The sequence below is a fragment of the Diaporthe batatas genome (assembly GCF_019321695.1).
Source record: "Diaporthe batatas strain CRI 302-4 chromosome Unknown Contig00006, whole genome shotgun sequence".
In the NCBI taxonomy this organism is placed as follows: Eukaryota; Fungi; Ascomycota; class Sordariomycetes; order Diaporthales; family Diaporthaceae; genus Diaporthe; species Diaporthe batatas.
The window spans coordinates 1,409,115-1,430,623 of record NW_025408553.1 but is presented as its reverse complement, the minus strand read 5'-3'; the positions used below and the strand labels follow the sequence as shown (position 1 = coordinate 1,430,623).

Here is a 21,509-nt window from a genome sequence, read left to right as displayed (position 1 = left end):
TATATATTTTATTTTATTATTATATTTTTATATAATTATTTTATCTTTTAAATAGCTTTATAAATATACCTTTAACTTTATATATAAAATATACTTTAAAATTTATATATTTTAATAAAAAGTTTTATTATATTATTTAAAATTAATTATTTTTTACTAATTAATTTTATAACTCTATTATTATAAATATATTAAATAAAATACCTAATATTATAATAATACCTTTATATTTTAATTTTAAAATAAGCTTATAATTATTAATTTTCTTTTATATAATATAATAATTTAATTTATTTTTAATTTTTAAGATTTCCCTCTTTCTTATTATATAAATAGTACTTTATTACCTTAATTTTAAATATTTAAATTTATATTTATTATTTAATTTCCTTAATTACTTTCTTCTTTATATTAATTCTTTTATTTATTATTTTTATATATTATTCTTTTTATATTTTTAATAATATAATTTAATATTTATTAATTTAAATATTTTAAATATATTTTTATTTAAATAGTTATATTATAACTTTTTATAAAACTATTTTAAAAGGTTTAATTTAATTATACTTTTCTTTTATATAAAATATTACTTTAAAGTAAAAATTAAAGTATTTATATAATTTTTAATTAATATAATAATTTTAAAATATATTTTATATCTTTATATATTTAATTATTATAAAATATTTTTATAACTTTTAAATTATTTTAACTTTTAAAGTATTATTACTATTAAGAATAAAATTAATTATTTTAAAATATATATTAAAAATAAAAGTATTAATATTAATTTATTTAAATTTATAATATTATTTATTATTTTAATAATTATTTATAAAACTACTTTTAATATAAATATATTTAATTTTACTTATAAAATTTTAAATATATATTTTAATAGTTTATAATATTCCTTTACTTTATTAATTAATTAATATATTTTTATTAATATTTACTTATATTTTATTTTTATAATTTTAACTTTATTATAAATTTAATAAAGTTAAATTAAGTTTTATATTATAAATAATATAATTAAATAGTTTTAAATAGATATTTATTTAAATTTATTAAAGTATTTTTAAATTAATTTTATAAATATATTTTAAAAAAATATATTTTAAAAGTTTATTTTTATTAATAATATATAAAATTAACTTTTATTTAATAAATATATAATATTAATAATAATAATATAATTAAAATTATAATTATTTTAAATTATAAATTAAAATTATTAAAAGCTTATTAAATATATTTAATATTAATAATGAAATATTATAATAAATTTTATTATTTTTAATTTATATTTTATAATTTATTTATATAAAAGTTTATATAATTAATCTATTAATAAATAATTAAACTATTTATATAAATATTAAAACTTTATTTTTATTATATAAAATATAGTATACTTTAAGTTATATTTTAAAAAATTATAAATATTTAAACTTTATAATTAAAAGTATTAAAAATTTATTTTTAATATAAACTATTATATTTATTATATTATAAACTTTAATATTTAATTAATTTAAATTTTTAAAAGATAATAAAATAATATATTAGAGTTTATAATATAAAATAAAATTATATTAATTATTATTTTAATTATTATAAATTTAATTAATATTATATATTTTTCTAAAAGTAATTTATATTCTATCTTTTATAAAAATATTAAATTAAATATTTAAATCTTTTATTATAATATTTTAAATTATTATTTTTAATAATTAAAACTTTTATTATATTTATATTTAAAATAATATTTTAAAATATTATAATAAAATAGTTTTAAATAATTATATTTATTTTTAAATTTTATATAAGTTTTAAAATATTAATTTTATTAATAAAGTAATAAATAAATATTTAATCCTTTAAATAGTAAATAAAGTATTATTTATTATTATTATTTTATTAATTTTAATAATTACTATTATTTTTAACATTTTTATTTTTAATTTATATTTTTATATTAATAATTTATACTTTAAAGTATTTCTTTTAATTACTTTAATTTTATTTATTATTTTATTTTTTATTAAAAGTTAAAAATTATTATTTTATAGTTTTTCTTTAAATTAAATAATTAATTAATTAATATTTTTACTTTCTATATATAATATATATTTTTAATTTATTATATTCTTATTATATATTAAAAATCTCTTTTATAATATAACCTTTATAATTCCCTTTTAAAATAATTTTAAAACTATTTTTAAATTTTTTATTTTAAAATAATAATTAACTTTATAAAATAGGTAAAATAATCTATAATATTAATAATTTATATATATTATTTTTAAAGGTATTATAATATATATAAAGCTTTATTCTAATTATTTAATTAAAGTTCTATTAAAGGAAATTATAATTTATTATATTAACTCTTTTATATTTAATTTAAATATTAATAGTATTATTAAACTTTTATAATTTATAATATACTTTAATAAAGATAACCTATAATTATTTATTTATATTTTATAATAGTTTAAATACTTTTAAACCTTTATTAAAATATTAAATAAAATTTAAAATAACTTTTAAATATTTTATTAATATTATTATTATTTAATTTAATAATATTAAGTATATTATTAATTTAATTATTATAATATTATTAATAATTTACTTTAATATTAAAATAAAATTAAATCTTTAAATAAATATTTCTAAATATATTACTTTTATAATATATTAAATTTAATAATTAAATATTAATTTAAATATAATCTTTTAAAAACTATTTTAAATCTTAAAAGGTTAATTTTATAAACCTTATATATATAAAATATTAAATAAATTTTAATATTAAATATATTATATATTTATCTATATAATATTAATTTTTATTATATAGTTTAATAAACTTTATTAACTTATTTAATAAAATAATATTATTTTAAAATTTATTAAAAGGAGTATATTATAGTTATTTACTTTTATTAATTTATTTTAAAGTATAATTTTAATATTATTTACTTTAAAAGTAATTATAATAATAAAATCTTTTAATATTATATATATTTAAATTAATAGTTTAAATTTTATTAATATTATATATTATTATTATTTTATATTTCTAAACTTAAAATAATAATTATCTTCTAATAATTTTTATATAGAGTTACTTTTAAAAGTATTTTTAAATTATAGTTTTAAGTAATATTATTTATTTTATATATTATAAAATAGGTTTAATTATATAATATTTATTTTTATTTATTTAATTATTTTAAAAATCTTTTAAATTATAATTTCTATTAATAATTATAATATATTTAAAATTAACTTTTAATATATATTCTATTATATTTAAATATATACTTTATTTTATAAAATAATTCTATTAATCTTTTAAATATCTTTATATTATAATTCTTAAGTTATTAATAAACTTTAAAATAAATTATAATTAAAATATTTTATTATAATATATTAATATAAGTAATATATTATAAAAGTATTTAATTAATTAGTATTAAAATTAAGATTATTAATAATTATATTAATATTAATTAATTATTTAAATTATAATAAAATTAAAAGTTAAATTTTAATTACTTTAATAATTTAATTAAATTTATTTTATAATTAAATTTTAATATTTAAGGAATTTATTATTTTAAATATACTTTATATTTTATAGAAATATTAAAATATAAAAGTAAGAGTAATAAAGGATAGAATATTAAAAGGAAGGTAGAAAGGAAAATATATATTTATTAAAACTAAAATTTTTAAATAAGAAAAATAATATTTAAATAAATAAATTACTTTTTTATATATATATATTATAATACTTTAAAATTAATAAACTAATTTTATTAATTGTTTAAAGGTTTTAATTATTTTTAAATAGTTAATTATATAAATTAATTAAATAAATTAATCTTATTAAATACTTAAAATTTCTATTTTAATAGAAATATCTTTTAAAAGTATTTAATTAATATACTTTAAAATTAATATGTAATATATAATTAATAAAAGTAAACTTAATATATTAAGTCTTTATAATAAATAATTAATATCTTCTTTTATTAATTTATAATTATTATTAATTATTAATTAATATTAAAAGTTTTACTTTATATAAAGTTTTATAGTATTAATATAAATAAATAAGTAATTATAAAAGTTAAATTTTAAAAACTAAAAGTACTTTAAAAGTACTTTAAGTACTTAATATATAGCTAATAAAGCTATATATTAATAAATATATTATTTAAAACTAATAATTACTTATTAAATTATTTATTTTATATATTATAATTAATTAATATTATAATATAAATATTAATTATATTTTATAATTAGTTATATATTTATAATATAATTAATATAAACTTTTTTAATTATTTATTTCATTTTAAATATTAATTACTTTTATATAATTATAATATAAACTATTTATAATAAAAAGTAAAATAATTTAATAATATTAAATTTACTTATTATTAGAAGGGCTTTACTTTATATAAAGTTTTATAGTATTAATGTGAGTGAATAAGTAGTAGTAATAGTTAGATTCTTAAAAACTAAAAGTGCTTTAAAAAGGAGCACTCTAGGTACCTAATATATAGCCAATAAGGCTATATACTAACACTTATTAACTATTTAAACTAATAGTTTAATTTTAAAAATATTTTTTAAAATTAACTCTTTATAAATCTATTAATATTCTTTTATTTTATTTTAATTATAATATAAATTAAATATTATATAACTTTAATTATTATAAGGTTTCTAATAATTATTTTAATATAATAATAGTTTAAATTTAATTAATTAATATATATTTTATAATTAATTTATTATATTTAAAAAGTAAATATTAATAAGTTTAAAATCTTAAAGCAATTATATTATTAAAATATATTTACTTTTATATTAATAATAGTATATATTCTTAAATTCTTTTAAATTAATAATAAGAAACTTTTATTATTATTATTTTATTTTTATTAACTTTATACTTATAATTAAATAGTTATATTATTTAATTAATTAATTATATTAATATTTATAAATATTTAATTAAATATTTAAAGTTATTATTTTTATTAAATTATTTTTATTTATAAACTATTTTTATTATTTATATATAAACCTTTTATAAATATATTATAAGTTTTTAAAAGAAATATTATATAAAAAAGTTAAGTTTTAAAGTAAAAGTTATTATTTATATAAGTATATTAAATATTAAAGAATTATTATTATTAATATTATAATAGAATTATTATAAAATAAATATAAATTTAAAGATTAAAATATTAAATATTTACTTTTATTTTAATTTTAACTTTATATTAATATTTTATAATTAAAATATAAAGTAATTATAAAAGAAATATTAATTTTACTTTTTTACTTTACTATAAATAAAATTATTATAATTAAAATATAATAAAAGAATATATATTTAAATTACTTTAATTATATTATTATTATTTTTAATTATAATATAAATTAAATATTATATAACTTTATATATTTAATATTTATTATTTTTAATAAATATTTTAATATATAAATTATTTATATTTTTAATTTTACTATTAAATTAGAAATAAATAGTTAAAGTTTTAAAAATAAAATATAATATATCTTTAAAAGACTAATTTAATTAAATTATTATATAAGATTTTTATAGTAACTTTATAATTTACTATATTTATAATATTATTTATTATTAAAAATATCTTTTATATTAATGTATTAAGTTATATTTAGTTTATTTAAATTAATATTATTAATTTATTAAAGGTTAAAATTATTATAAATTATAAGTTAGTTTTAATATTATTAAATATTATATATAAAATTATTTTATAACTTAAATAAATATAAATTAATTAAAATAAATAAAGATAAAAGTTATTATTCTTTTAAAGGTTTTAACTCTATTTAAATAAATATATATATTTATTAACTTTATAAGTAAAATTATTTAAAAGTAGTTACTTAACTTATTATATTATTAAATTAAAAGTTAATCTTTAGATAAAGTAATTATACTTTATTATTATATATAATATTTAAGTTTATAATTTTAATAGCTAATAAATAAAAAAGAAATAATTATTAATAATTAAGTTTATAATTATATAAAATAGATCTTTACTTTAAAAAATTTATTAATATTTAAGATAATTAATATATATTTTTAAAGAAGTTAAGAGATTATAAGTTTAATTTAAAGAAAATTAAAATTTATAAGAATTTTAAATTTAAGTTTAAAAGCTCTTTTAAATTTAATTTTAAAAGGAGAAATATTAAAAGGTTTAAAAAGTTTAAATAAAGTTAAATTAAGTTATAATATAATAAAATAATTAAATAAAAATTAGTTAGAAAATTATAATTATAAATCTTTTAACTTTATATTTAAAAGGGGATTTTAAAATATAATAACTATTTTAAGTTAATATACTATATTATATATAACCCCTTTATATATATAATTAAATTAAACACTCTAATTTTAACTATATAACTATAAACTTAAATTTCTTAATAATTAATAAAGTTATTTATTATTTAATTAAAACTCTTTAATTTTTAACCTTTATACTTTAATATACTTTTTAATAAATCTTTATTTTTAATTTTAATATTATTATTATTAAGTTTTAATAAAATATTCATTATACCTATTTTATTATTACTTTATCTTTTAATATTATAATATTAATAAATACTTTATTTAAATTAAAAATAACTTAAGTTTATTTATAAGACTTTTAATAATTTGAAGTATTTATAAATATATCTCTTTTAATTTTAATAATAGTTATATATATATTTAACTTATTAAGTAACTTACCTAATTTATAAAAGAATAATTAAACTATAAATAACTAAAAAGTTATTTAACTTATATAATTTAAATTTAATTTTATATAATTAATAAAATAAATAAAGTATTTTTAAATCTATACTAATTATCTCCTTATTTAAATTATATATTAAGTACTTTTAAGTTAATATAATAATAACTATAATAATTAATAAAACTATTAACTTTAAATTAAACCTTTTTCTTATTATTTAAGTTAAATACTTATTATAAACTATACTTTCTTAACCTTTAATAAAATAAATACTATTATATAAGTTATATAATATACTTTAAAAAATTCTTAAAGGATTTCTTTATATTATATATTATTATAAAAGCTTTAATTATTAGTAATATTATTACTTTAAGATAGAGAAAATATTAATATTAAGGGTTATAATATATATAAAGTATATATTAAAAGGAAAATAAACTATATTTAATTATTAAAATAAGTTTAAAAAAGTTTTTAATTATATATAAATAGTAATTATTAAGTATAAAGACTTACTAACTCTTTTAATTAATAACTTAATCTTAAATATAAAACCTTTTTAACTACTATAAACTAATTTAATTATTAATCTAATCAATATTTAAATAAGTAAATTATTAATCCTTAAAGTTAATAAAGTTTTTATTAAGAAATTATTACTATTAGACTATTTTTATCTTAAATATAATAAAGAGTAAAAAGTTTAACTTAAAGTATTAATATACTCTATTATTATATATTATAATTTCTAAAAGGCTTTTTCTTAATAATTAAAACTTTTTTAATAAATTAATTATTAAATTATTATTTTTATTACCTTTTAAATATTAATTTTATTATTATATTATTAATTTATTTAAAGAATATTTAAAAGTTTTAAGTTATATAAATAATTATGAAAATTAATAAAAGACTTAATTATAATATTATTAATTTAATAATAATTAATTTATATAGTTTTAAATATCTTTAAAAATAGATTTTACTAAATAAAGTAATATATTCATTTTTATTAAGGATTATATAACTTATAAAATTTAAATTATTTTAATTAATAATATAAATTATAAAGTATTAAAGAAGGATATATATAAAGAGATAGACTAATTAGCTTTATATAAAGGTTTAATTAATTAAAAACCTTTTATATTAATAATAACTTTTAAAAACTTAAATTATAATCTTTATAGATTAATATATTTATAATTTATTATTATAAAGTAAATCTATTAAAATAATATTAATTATATACCTTTTATTAAGATTTATTATTAAAGTAGCTATTTAAGGTAGTAAAAACTTTTAAAGTAGAGATTTTAACTATATTATTATATATAAAAGAAGGAGAGAAATTAAATTATATAATTTTTATAATTATATAATTTTTATAGAGTTTATAATATAGGTATTTATTAAAGTAATACTAATTAGGAGGATATAAAAATATAGAGTGTATGAGGGGGGCTATGTGTGATGTAGTATACTGACTTAATTTAAAAGTTGTGGAAGGTAGACTGTGGATTGTCCCTGGAAAAGCCCAGCGCAAGACTGGCCTTTAAACGCGTTGCGGAGCTTTCCATCCGCCAAGAGCCTAGGTGCCCAACGCAGATCATCACCAGGTCTGTCAAACACTTCCAGGTAACAGACCTTTAAGACGTCACTTGGACTTGACGGGACTGTGGCTCGAAGTTTGCACCAAATTATATGGATTTTACAAATACGTCTGCCTGAGGAAGAAAACAAGGAAGAAAGGTTGGCCCTCGGGCCTTGGGGCAGAAGGTGAGGGGACCCATAGCTAACCCCTCAGCCCCTGCCCTTCACTCCTGTCACAAGCTTCCAAGGTATTCCCACGAATAGGAACGCCTATTCTAGGCCCTATTATATATAAATGAGTGGCACGAGTTTGACGATGTGTTTTGGCCGTCAGGGCTTTCCCAATTAAGAACATAAGAGGTTCTTTTACGCCGGCTTCCAGTCAAAGAAACACGCTTCGGGCAACCACCTCTAATAAGGAGGAAATACATAGTGCAGAGGTACAGCTAGCCCAGTACCAAGCGTATGATATTTCCAGTTCGACGTACGCTATTGTGGTGGTTGGGTAGCACTGATAGGGTTCGAACCCACTCCAGTGTGTCTGGCCTATCGCAGAGGGTAAGAATGTGTCCGATCTCGCTCGATTTGTGCAAGTTTCTATGTATTCTGCACCAGGTATAGGTGGTTTCGTCTTTAATCCGTGTACTGCAAAGGTGTATCCAGTCCTTTCATATAGTGGTAAACGCTCAAAGACCCAGCGTTTAAAGAAAAAGACATGATGTCGATAACAGTATAAGAAGAACACAATTAGTGGCATGAGGCCACCGCGTAGAAGAATATTTGTGTTCACTTATCTCCACACTCTTCGCTTAGGAAGAAAAGGTCTTGTTGAATCCATTGTATAACCTTCCGTATTCCAGCAGCAATCTATACACATATAGTTTCATGTCCTCCTTCCTCAATACCTTTCTGGCCCAAATAGCACCCTCTAGGCCTATCTTCATCGCCTCTTCGTCCCGATTCGCATGGTGTGGGCACCGTATCTTGTCATGCTCTAACATGTGACCAGGCATGAAATAGTTGAGGACGCCCCACAAGTCATGGTAACGGTTGTCTATAGGAATGAAATGCTTCCAGGGAATCAAACGCCCCTCGTGCCATTCCTGGACGACTGTCGCTTTTAATGGAACGGAAGTCGACATCATGAAACTTCGGAATCGCCCTAAAGAGTGTGACTGCTAGCATCTCATCCAAGATTGATCCTTGACGGAGGACACTAAAAAGTCGACGTACCGCTAAGCCCATTGCCGTCGATGTCCATCAGATATTTGTTTCTTTGTGCTCGGGCCAGTGATACAGGAGGGATGGCCTTAAACCTCTCGTCAAGATATGAACAATTGATGTTGCGTTCCTTGCTGCAGCCTAGTGCGAAGAAGCCGACGTCGAAGTTTTGGTTCGCGAGATCATATAAACCACCCCGACCCCCACGGGCCAGATCGCATGCGTCTGCAGTCATTGCCCACCGGAGATGGCAATTGCTTGATCTATTTACGAGTCCTATTTCCGTTGCATTCGTCAATGCAACGAACCGATGACGGTGAGAACATTTCCAGTCTTCGCTGTCGAACGGACCTCCGGTGTTTCCGCCTCTCCAGAAAAGCTTGGATGTCTTTGTCGTCCAGTCAGCAGGACCAGGCTCTTGTTCCGCACCGCCCAAGGAATGGTACAGCGGGGACTCCTCCCAGTATGCTTGCGCCGGAATACGGATTTCTCTGCTGAGACGCCCCACCCTCTGCGTTGAGAAGCAAGGCACCAATGCGGTTGTAGGATTTGGCAACTGAGGGCTGAAGAAACTGGAATGTAAATGGAGTAAGTCAGGTTGGTGACACGGGCTTTGCGAGAGCCCGAAGTCACGAATAAATCCTTGGTACATATGTGTCTCCGTGTGTTCCAGAGATACATGAGAATCATGGCACCAGTGACTCGTTTGCCTACTCGAGCCTGGACTGTCTTCTCTGCGGGCCAGCGTACTAGGAGGGCATGCTTCGCTAAATAGGCGCCCGAAGTCTGTATCTGTAGTATACGTTAGAATGGTGCTGAAAGATATTCTGCGCCTGTTTGAATCTCAGTGTCAGCTGTGCCACCTACCTGATCCTAGCCAGAGGATCTCAGGTTGGACTGAGGTCATGGTGCTCATGGATTTGGGTTGCGTGGCCTCCCACGGCGGAATCACTCTTGGCGTTATGAGAAAGTTCACCGGAATGTCGACGTCGGGAAGCACAGCACCGTCGGCGACAAGCTGTCTTAGTAGCTCTAGGAACCAAAGACAGAAGTCTTCTTGGCAATCAGTACCAGGCTTATTCTCGCGGACCCAAAAGCCATCAATGTTATTTGATTGCTCTCCGTACGTCATTTGCCGCGCCAAGCCCCGAACTCTAACGGGATCCATATTCCAGAAGGGTGCGAGATCTTCATAGATGGGATCCCAAAAGTCTTCTATCAGAATTGCGCCATATTCTTGAGCGAGCCGCAGCCACTCCCTGAACCCGTCTGGGATTGGCCATCCACGCTTCGAGTGGTAGAAATGGATTGCGTCCTGAGAGACATTCGCCTGCCTGGAAATCAGCTCGGCGAATTTTCTGTCTGCATCGGCCATCAAATCGATAATCGGATGGTTCTGAATACCACATCCGACCCATGGCCTGAACTGGCTGTACAACAAACTGCTGCCGCAAATTAAGACTGCCAAAACCGCCGATCCAGATGTGAAACGGAGGATTTGGATAATGCGAAGCAGAGAGACAATCATCGAGACTCCCTTCAGTTGATATACGGAGTCTGTTCGTTGGCTTTTGGTTCTCGATGCGTTATTACAGACCAGTGAGAAGAGTAAGAATGAGGAATAGCAGTTACCTTGACTAGGTATTATTTATGCAACACTAAGCTAAGGTCTGTGCGGGTCTGGTGATTTCACCGTGAAATAAAATTTGGTCTCAGCTGATATCAGTATTCCTATTTTTTTGCAGTGCTCTCTTGGAAAGGATGGAACCGTGTTTGACGTACAAATCTCGCTCAGTCTAACCTAGTCGCTAGCCTGAGGAGAAGACAACCCCCGATGTCACAGTTAAGATCAAGAGGCCCACTTTTGAATTCACTAGACGGCGGTAAATCGGGGTCCCGGATTTCATCGTGAATTTAACTTTTGCGTCCAAGTTTGCTATCCGCAGGCCCGATGTTGCTAAAGATATATGTCGAAGTCTGCCAGCTGTTGGGACCCAACGACGGCGTCAAAAACTTAAAATAGTTGGGGATAGATGAACCAATAACAGGGAAACGACATATTGGCAGGTAGTCATTGGACCTATGCTAGAAGAGGCTACTGGTGTGGGCCTTGGAAAAGAATGACAAGGCCATACGAGATGATGTGCAGATGCGCTATCCTAGTGCCCGGCCTCCCTCATGTCCTGTCTTGTCAAATGCCCATCAATTATCCCCAGCTGTTTCATCCTGCCAGTATTCGGCCAAGGGCTCATAGTCCTGGATATCGATCTGGCGCCTGGGCTTCGGGTTGTTGCCCATGTCATCCTGTAGCCCCGCAGGTCAGTGCTGGACACTTGCATCAAATGCCTGATTTCGACTCACTTGCGCGGCCATAATGGCGCCGCAAAACAAGAGGAGGAGGGCGATAGGCTTGTACATGGTGGAATACGATGTGAGTATGAAATCTGCCGTTGCTAGAAGATTGCCGTTTTGCTGCGAAATGATGTTTAATGGAAGGCTGTTCCGGCTCTACTTCTGTAAAGGTCCGGCCGTGTCCGCTTTATTTGAATATTTTCTTGTCATCTCGGGTCGCTTTCATCTGCCGAGAATGACTACCGATCAAAATCAACGCTGGGTACCACAAAGTTTGAAAAAACCTTGATTATAGATCGTCAGTGGAATAACCCGCACCACACGGTGACGCGGCGGTTGGTATGCAGGTTCTTTCAAACTGACGAAGGTTTCCACTGATGCCGTGCTACCACGAGGAGTGACGGCATTCGGCCTGTGCAATCGGGTTGGTTGCGGAGAAAAGTTCTCTTGAACGGTGTGAGGCGCTCGGAAACTCTCTTGATGCAGGCATCAACTTTCTCACCCGTCTTACGCATGATATTTTATACTTTTTTGAAAGTCAGTAGAGTACACAATGACTTCCGCGGTGTCAAAGGCCGAAATGCAAAAAGATATAGTTTAGACAAAAAAAGAGGGGGGGTCTCCCGGTGATTTGACTGCGATCCTGCAGGACAGAGGTCTGTTGAACTTTATATGAGGTGCGGATTGCCTTGGCCAGATGAACTTTGTACTACTGAGGCCCCTAGGATATTGACAGCAGTCTGCATCTCGTGTTCCACAGCCTGGGGTTGTTCTGGCACGCTCAAGTTGTGAGCTCTTATTGTAGGCACGTAGGAGTACTGTCGTTGACATGAGGTCAGTTTATTGGTAATACAGTCTATATTATTAAATAAAGCAAAGGATTTGACAAGCTACGAAGCTCTACATTGCTTGTATGGTTAAAGGTTCGTCTTGAGGGCGCCGCAAGTGCCTTGGTTGGGCAGAGGTACGCCCAAATGTATCTTGGAAGTCCAAGATGCAAAGTGCTAATCTTGAGAACGGAAATCCGTGCACCCTGAAGTGGACGTCGCGCACCCAATACTGACCAAGCGCTCCTGGTGCGCTCCGCCCCTCTTTGGGTGCGCGAATTTCCGGTCATCTTCATTCTCAGCTTATTCAGGCTACGTAGGTACTGGTCCAAGTCCGCTTTAAATCAACTTTGGTGAATTTGATCCATAACCCAACCATGTATGCCCTCAAAATCGGCACAGGTGTGGACGGTCCCCTTCCTTAGTGCCAGATTTCGGCTGTGGTCATGGTTTACGGAGGATCTCCCGATGTATTCGAAGAACATGGGCGTCAAGTCTGCGTTGCATTGCACATATTGGCGCAAATAATCCAAGCAATGCCCTGCTCAACGGTTATCTTCTGTCTAAGATCATTGTACATCCTTCGTAGCTGTCACCGTGGTGGAACAGGTATGAGCGGTACTCACAGACATGCTTCGCCCACAGCTCATTATCCATTGTGCTATTGGCGTGGAGTGCCCCAGAGCTTACTGTTCTGCGCATGATGTTCTGTAAAATGTCCAGATCAGAGATCCCATCCAAGTAACTAGTCGCAGCTGCCATGCGTAGCGAATGACCTCAGGCACTAGATCTCCCTATTACATGATACTGAATGTAACATACCACGCAGTGCAGGCCGTGAAATACTTCCAGCCCGAGCAGGTAATGGCCATCCGGGTAATGGAAAGTTTCTCCCTCGACAGGCGACGCCAGCTCGCCGGACACGTTGAAATTGATAGCTGCAGGAGGGAACGGCGTCAGCTAAAAAGGTAGGATGGGAGACCGAGGCTGCCAAGCTCACCCGCCATCAGGTCATCCCAGGACCGTTCAATATCGTCGCTTGGGGGACCGGTATATCTCTTTTGTCCTTCGGCGTACTCGATGTCCCACGTGCTGGCCGTGTAATTTGGCCGGAGGGGGTTGACGAATACCGTTCGAACCGTACGAATGTTCTGACGGAGCTGCCCTTTCGATAGAATCAGTCCAGGCCCTACCATAGAGCGGCATAGCTAATTTGCTTACAGTATTCCGTGACCGCACCAGTGCCCCAGATACCTGGACTACTCCCCATATCTCCTCCGTGACACCCATGCCAACTCGGACTCCAACTGCGAAGAGCCAGCAAGATTGTCAAGATGAGTTGCGATGCACATATAGTGACCAGTATTTTTATGGTCCTTGTTGACGTCTTCAGCTGGGGTTTTTCCAATAGGTGTTCCTGGTCTCCGCCGACGCCTTCCGCATATTCGTCGTCTTGAGCAGCTTCAAGATAATGAGACATGTTAGTGAAAAGCGGAAAGAACCTGGATTCTGTCATGTGATGTTGAGTTTCCTGATACTTGCTGCACGGAGATTTTGAAATTGGCAACAAAACTCCTATTTAAAAATCGCAAACACCGAGATGTCTACAGCTTTGGTGGCTCCGTATCTGAGACCCGTGTATTTCCGAGTGGATTAGGAACTTTTCGTGACAGTCGAATTCTCACCATAGATGACAAACGTAGGCGCTAACTTCTCCGGTATAGCATGCGCCAGTTCCGGTGCTTAAGTTGTCCCTGTCGACATTGGCTCTTTGTTGACCCACCCTGCTATCACAAACGCCTGCCTATCGATGATTGATAGAGGAAATCACGAGGAGGCCCGCCCAACCATTCAGCCAGTCGGACTTCATGGAAGCTCGAATGGCAGAAGCGAGGTGGGGCTTACTTTGTCTTACTTCAAAACATACCATGTCCTGTGTGGCGGTCAGTCATGTCGAATTGTACGACTACAGAAAACGCGAGTGCTAATTAAGTTTGTAATAGCAGGGGCTCTCAAAGTTATTTTTTGCGCATCTTTTCAAGTGTAAAAAGGCAATGCAGGACCCTAGCCAACACATCTACTTTAAGTTTTGCCCCCACTTTGTTGGGCAAAACTTTTTGTTAGAGGGGAAAATGTAGTAATGCCGGTCAGGATGCCTGCAGAGGCGTGCGTGTCCTTGTGCGCGTGCACATATGTAACTGATGGCGTGACGTGAATATCCGATGAATGGGAATGAATGCACGACGCACCAGCTCGGCACATCCGATAGCGCAATTTGATTGGTATCTACACTACCTAGAGGAAGTGAAGCTTCCGGCGCTCGCTTGCATGGACAACAGGGCCCTACAGTAGTGGAGCCCCGAGCTTGTGATAAAATATCTTTTCATCAAACGTTGGCTATCGCGCGATTTTCGTGGCGATCGATGCACCACGGGGGATCTTGGCAATTGCACTTCTCCGCCAGGGCTTTTGACTTCGGTCTTTGCCCGTTCTCGACCCTGAACTTTTCATCTTGGGATGGACTGAGTACGCTGAAGCGAGCATTGAAAACACAGGCATGTCTAAAAGAAGTCCAGACGTTGAGTCTCAGACATGAAATACTGACTGATATTCGGTAGAATTCATGAGAACGGGATTTCAATTCCACCCCACAATCATGAACGCCTCCGAAACAGACGAAGAAGCAATCCTTCGTGAATGCAATGCACCTTGTGCACCGTTCATACCCAAGAGTTCATCGTCATCACGAGGATCACGAGCCCCCAAACGGAAAGCTGGGAAGCAGTTTCTGTTTTGCGTTCTTCTCTTGTTCGCGGTCTGGGGTATTTTCGATACGGGTAGAGCCTTTTGGTCTTTGGTGAACGACATGATGTCGTTAAAAACTTGTGACGTATGCGGCGACACTCCGGATGGTGCAGTAGCACGAGGCTGTCGCTACCATCGTGTCATCAATGCGTGGGTTCCAGAGGAATGTTATGATGAAGAGATCATTGCCGAGTTCGATGAGGCATCAAAGGCATGGTCCTTTTATGAAGACCAGCAAGGAACGATCGAGATCCCGTATGAGCAGATTCCGTTCTACCAGGGTCCCAAGTTCACCACTTGGGAACAGCATGTTACGCACTGTTACTACCGGTGGTTACTCCAATATCGTGGATTCGCATTGGGCAAAGCAAGACTTTTAGTTGAGACGGAAGACGGTGCTGAAGCCCACATAAGGCATTGTTGGAAGGCATTTACAAACGTGCCAGACGAGTTGAAACACAAGATCTTGACTGTTTTAGTGGGAAAGAATATTGACAGTAACTGAGGTGACTGAGCACTGCAAGGATGTTTTTTGACTTGTAAAGATTTAATTGTATGGATAGTCATTACAGTAGGACTATGGAGGATTGGAACGCCTAGGTACAGCGGTGATTTATTGTTACTACCAAAATAGTTTGTCCATTTCAAGGAACTTCAACGTTAATTAAGGCATTGATCATACGATCGTCCGGCGGTTAAAAGCCTCGCCAGCAACCTGCTAACTAATCACCGGCCGAAACTACATTATAAGCGAGTAAACATCCCTATCTCCGCGATGTCGTTAAAAAATTAAGTTAAGTTAGTCAGATCTCTTTAAATGGGGGGACAGGGACACGCAAGCTGATCATGCCTTCGCAAAAGTCCAGGTTTCGATGCTGAGCAGCAAGTTCCAATCCACGCTTCGTCAGACGTTGCCTAGGGGCCAAAGCAGCCGGGGCAAGGCTTTCCATCAGAGTACCTCACATTTCTTCAGCTCCTAGCGGGCATGGAAATCCAGCAGTCTCTTTCGTCGTGAGTTGCGAGGCGTGTAAAGTCTTTGCGCTGGCTGTGGCGTTTGCGCCGCTCTCGTGAGCAAACATTTGAAGGGCAACCAAGCCACACCGGAACACATTCCGTTGACCCCCGGACTACGTTAGTAAGCATTATTGCAAATCCCTTTTTATTAACCGCATCACGTCAATCCGGGGTTCGCATGAGTTAACCTCGCCGTCCTCTATATCTGGCGGCCTCTTCGTGCGCACGCAAAGGCTCAAAAAGCTCAGCACGCCGCAGCTTGACTACTGAACTACCTCAGTTCTCGAGGCTTCTGTTAATATCATGTCTGTACATCCCGATGGGAGCCCCAGCGAAATCTTTCCGAGTGGTGGTCGTGGGCGTCTGTGCTCTGTGCTGTGCCCCTGAAGACAGTCTCAGATACAGATAGTCTTTGGACGAGGAGCTTGCCCCGACACCGCCGGATTGTTGATTTCTACTTGTTAATATACAAATTTTCCCACACAAACACATAAGGCGACTCTAAGGCAATAGAGGCACTAAGCTCGTTCATTATCTATATAATCTCTAAATTACGGCCAACCTAATAAAAATATATATCTTCCTTTATATATATCTTTTTAAAATATTTAAAGACTTAAAAGTATTTATTTTATTTAAAATTTATATTAAGTTTTAATTATTAATTAATTTATTTATTTAATTTTTAAATTTATATTATTTTTATATATTTTTTTATTTTTTATTATTAATATAATTTTTTTTTCAAATTTTTATAAATTAAAAAATTTAATTAATTTTATAATTTTTTTAATTTTAATATATATAAAATATATATAATATTTTATATAATAATAAAAATTTAAAATTTAATATTTAAAAATATATAATTATATTTTATTTTATATATATTTAAAAATATATATAATATTTTATATAATAATATATATATAAATTTAATATTTAAAAATATAATATTAATAATTATAATTATAATATAATAAATATTTATAATTTTAATTTTATAATATATAAATAAAATAAAAGATTTTATTTTAATAATAATATTTAAAAATATATTATATTTTATTTTATATATATTTAAAATATATATAATATTTTATATAATAATATATATATAAATTTTAATATTTAAAAATATAATATTAATAATTATAATTATAATATAATAAATATTTATAATTTTAATTTTATAATATATAAATAAAATAAAAAATTTTTATTTTAATAATAATATAATTATAAATAAAATAATTTATAAATTAATTATTATAAAAAATTATATAATAAAAATAATTTTAAAAAATTATTATATAAATAAAATTTATTATATATATATATATATATATTAATAATTTTATATATATTAAAATTTTTATATTATATAAATATTTTTATTTAATTATTTATTTTTAATTTAAAATTATATATAAATATTTAATAATTTTATATATATTTTATAATTTTTATAAAACTTTAATTTTTATTATAAATTTTTATAAAATTATAAATTATTTTAAAACTTTTTTAAAAATTTAATATTTTATTATAAAAATTTAAAAATAATATATTATAAAATAATTTTTATTTTAAATTTATTTAAAATTAATAATTATATAAATTAATATTTATATATATAATATTTTATTATTATATATAAAATTTATATAAAATTATATATTTAATTAAAATCTTTTAAATTTTTAATATTTAAAATTTAAATTTTTAATTTCTTTTAATTTTTTAATATTTTTATAATATATTTTTTAATATTTTTAATTTTATTTTAATAATTTTTTAAAATTTATTAATAATTTTTAATAATATTTTTAATATATTTTTAATTTATATATTTTTAAAATATATTAAAATATTAATAAAATATTTATTTAATTTTTAATATTTAAAATTTAAAATTTTTAATTTCTTTTTAATTTTTTAATATTTTTATAATATATTTTTAATATTTTTAATTTTTATTTTTAATAATTTTTTAAAATTTATTAATAATTTTTAATAATATTTTTAATATATTTTTAATTTATATATTTTTAAAATATATTAAAATATTAATAAAATATTTATTTAATTTTAATATTTAAATATATTTAAAAATATATAAATTAAAAATTATATTAAAAAATTATTAAAAATAAAAATAAAAAATATTAAAAAATTTATATTTTAAAATTTTAAAATTAAAAATATTTTATAAAGTTTTTAATATTAATTTAATAAATATTTATAAATATAAAAATTATTAAAAATAAATATTAAATAATAAATAAAAATATTAAATATATAAATTAATTTATTAAATATATAAATATTAATTTTAATTATATATTTAAATAAAAGTATTATAATAATAATAATAATTTATTTTAAAATTTTAATTAATAAAAATATTTATTTATATAAACTTTTAAATAATATTTTAATAATTAATTATTAATAATTAATTATTTTTAATATTATTATTATTTTATTTTATATATATAAATTTAATTAATAAATTTAATATTAAATATTATAAATATATATAATAAAAATTATATTAATATATATATATATATATTTAAAATATTTTAATTAAAATATTTTAATATAATTATTTATATAATAATTATTTTAAATTTAATTTTATTATATTATTTTATAATAATAATTAATTAATAAATTATTTATTTTATAAATTTATTTAATATTATTATAAAATAATATTTTTAATTTATAAAAAATAATTTATTAATTAATTATTATTATAAAATAATATAATAAAATTAAATTTAAAAATAATTATTATATAAATAATTATATTAAAATATTTAATTAAAATAAAATTATATATATATATATATATATATATATTAATAAAATTTTATTAAATAAATTTATAAAATTTAATATTATAAATTATTTATATTATTTAATTTTATTATTAAATTAAAAATAAATAATTAAAATTTTAAAAAATAAATAAAATATATTTTAAAATTAATTTAATTAAATTTATTATATAAAAACCTTTATAATAATTTTATAATTTATTATATTTATAATATTATTTATTATTAAAAATATTTTTTATAATAATATATTAAAAATTAAAATTATTATAAATTATATATTATTTAATTTTAATATTATTAAATAATATATATAATATTATTATATAATTTAAATATAAATATAAATTAATTAAAATAATTATTTAATTAAATTAAAAATAATTTAATAAAATAATTATTTTTATTATTAATTAAATTAAAAATAATTTAATTAAATTATTATATTTTATTATTTAAATTTATAATTTTAATAATTTAAAAGATATTTTAATAATTAAATTTATTATTATATAAAATATTTTTATTTTAAAAACATATTATTAATATTTAAAATAATTAATATATTTTTAAAATTTAAAATTATAAATTTAATTTAAAATATATTAAATTTATAAAATATTTAAATTTAAATTTTAAAAATATAAAATTTTAATTTTAAAATAAAAATTAAAATAATTAAAAATATATAAATTAAATTAAATAAAAATATAATAATATAAAATAATTAAAAATAATTAATAATAAAATTATAATTATATTTTTAATTTTATATTAAAAATAAAATAAATTTATTTTATATAAAATTTAAAATTTATTAAAAATATTATTTAATATTAAAAATATAATATAAAATTTAAAATTTAATAAAAATATTAATTAAAATATATTAAAATAATTTATAATTAATTAATATTAATAATTATAATTATTTTAAAATATATTATATTTTATATATTAATAATATATTTATTTTAATTATTTATTAAATAAAATTTTATAATTAATTTTAAAATAAATTAATAAATTTATAATTTATTAAATATAATTTATTTTAAAATTTTAAAATAAAAATTAATATTAAAATAATTAATATTAAATAAATAAAAAATTTAATATAAAAATTCTTTTATTTATTAATTATTATTTATAAAATAATAATTAATTTAAATATAATAAAATATTAAAAATATATTAAAATTTATTAAAAATATATTAAAAGTTTATATTTTAAATATTAAAAATTTAATATATTTTAATTAAATATATAATTTTATATAAACTTTTATATAAAATAAATATTAAATATATAAAAAATTAAATATATAAATTAATTTATTAAATATATAAATATTAATTCAATTTAAGTTTTATTTATTTTAATTATAAATATAATTATATTATATTTTATATTTTAAAATATAAAATATATATATAAAAACCTTTTAAATTAATAATAATAATTTTAAATTTAATTATAAATTTTATTATTATTAAATAAAAATTTAATTAATAATTAATATAAATTAAAAGATTTTTATATATATAAAACTTTTAAAATATTAAAATATTTTATAAAAATATTATTTTTAAATTTTATTAATTTTATTATAAAAATATATAATTAAATAAAAAAATTTATTATTTAATAAAAGTTTTAATTATATTAAAAAAGTTTATATTTTATATTTTATATATTTTATATTTTATATTTTATATTTTATATTTTATATTTTATATTTTATATTTTATATTTTATATTTTATATTTTATATTTTATATTTTATATTTTATATTTTATATTTATATTTTATATTTTATATTTATATTTTATATTTTATATTTTATATTTTATATTTTATATTTTATATTTTATATTTTATATTTTATATTTTATATTTTATATTTTATATTTAATATTTTATATTTTATATTTTATATTTTATATTTAATATTTTATATTTTATATTTTATATTTTATAATTTTAATT

General features: G+C 23.4%; 2 protein-coding genes across 2 annotated transcripts; both read right to left on the bottom strand.

Moving 5' to 3' along the window:
- Positions 1-10,475: 10,475 nt before the first annotated feature.
- KVR01_006019 (uncharacterized protein) lies at positions 10,476-11,046 on the bottom strand (the record flags this gene model as incomplete). Its single annotated transcript, XM_044792781.1, has 2 exons — positions 10,476-10,504; positions 10,539-11,046. 2 exons carry the CDS (start codon positions 11,044-11,046, stop codon positions 10,476-10,478), a joined length of 537 nt encoding a protein of 178 aa, XP_044644822.1.
- Positions 11,047-13,194: 2,148 nt separating this feature from the next.
- KVR01_006306 (uncharacterized protein) lies at positions 13,195-14,140 on the bottom strand (the record flags this gene model as incomplete). The annotated part of the gene is made up of 5 exons (XM_044789838.1): positions 13,195-13,391; positions 13,477-13,558; positions 13,673-13,788; positions 13,851-14,010; positions 14,072-14,140. The coding sequence occupies 5 exons, from the start codon at positions 14,138-14,140 to the stop codon at positions 13,195-13,197; spliced, it is 624 nt and encodes a 207-aa protein (XP_044645109.1).
- Positions 14,141-21,509: the final 7,369 nt, after the last annotated feature.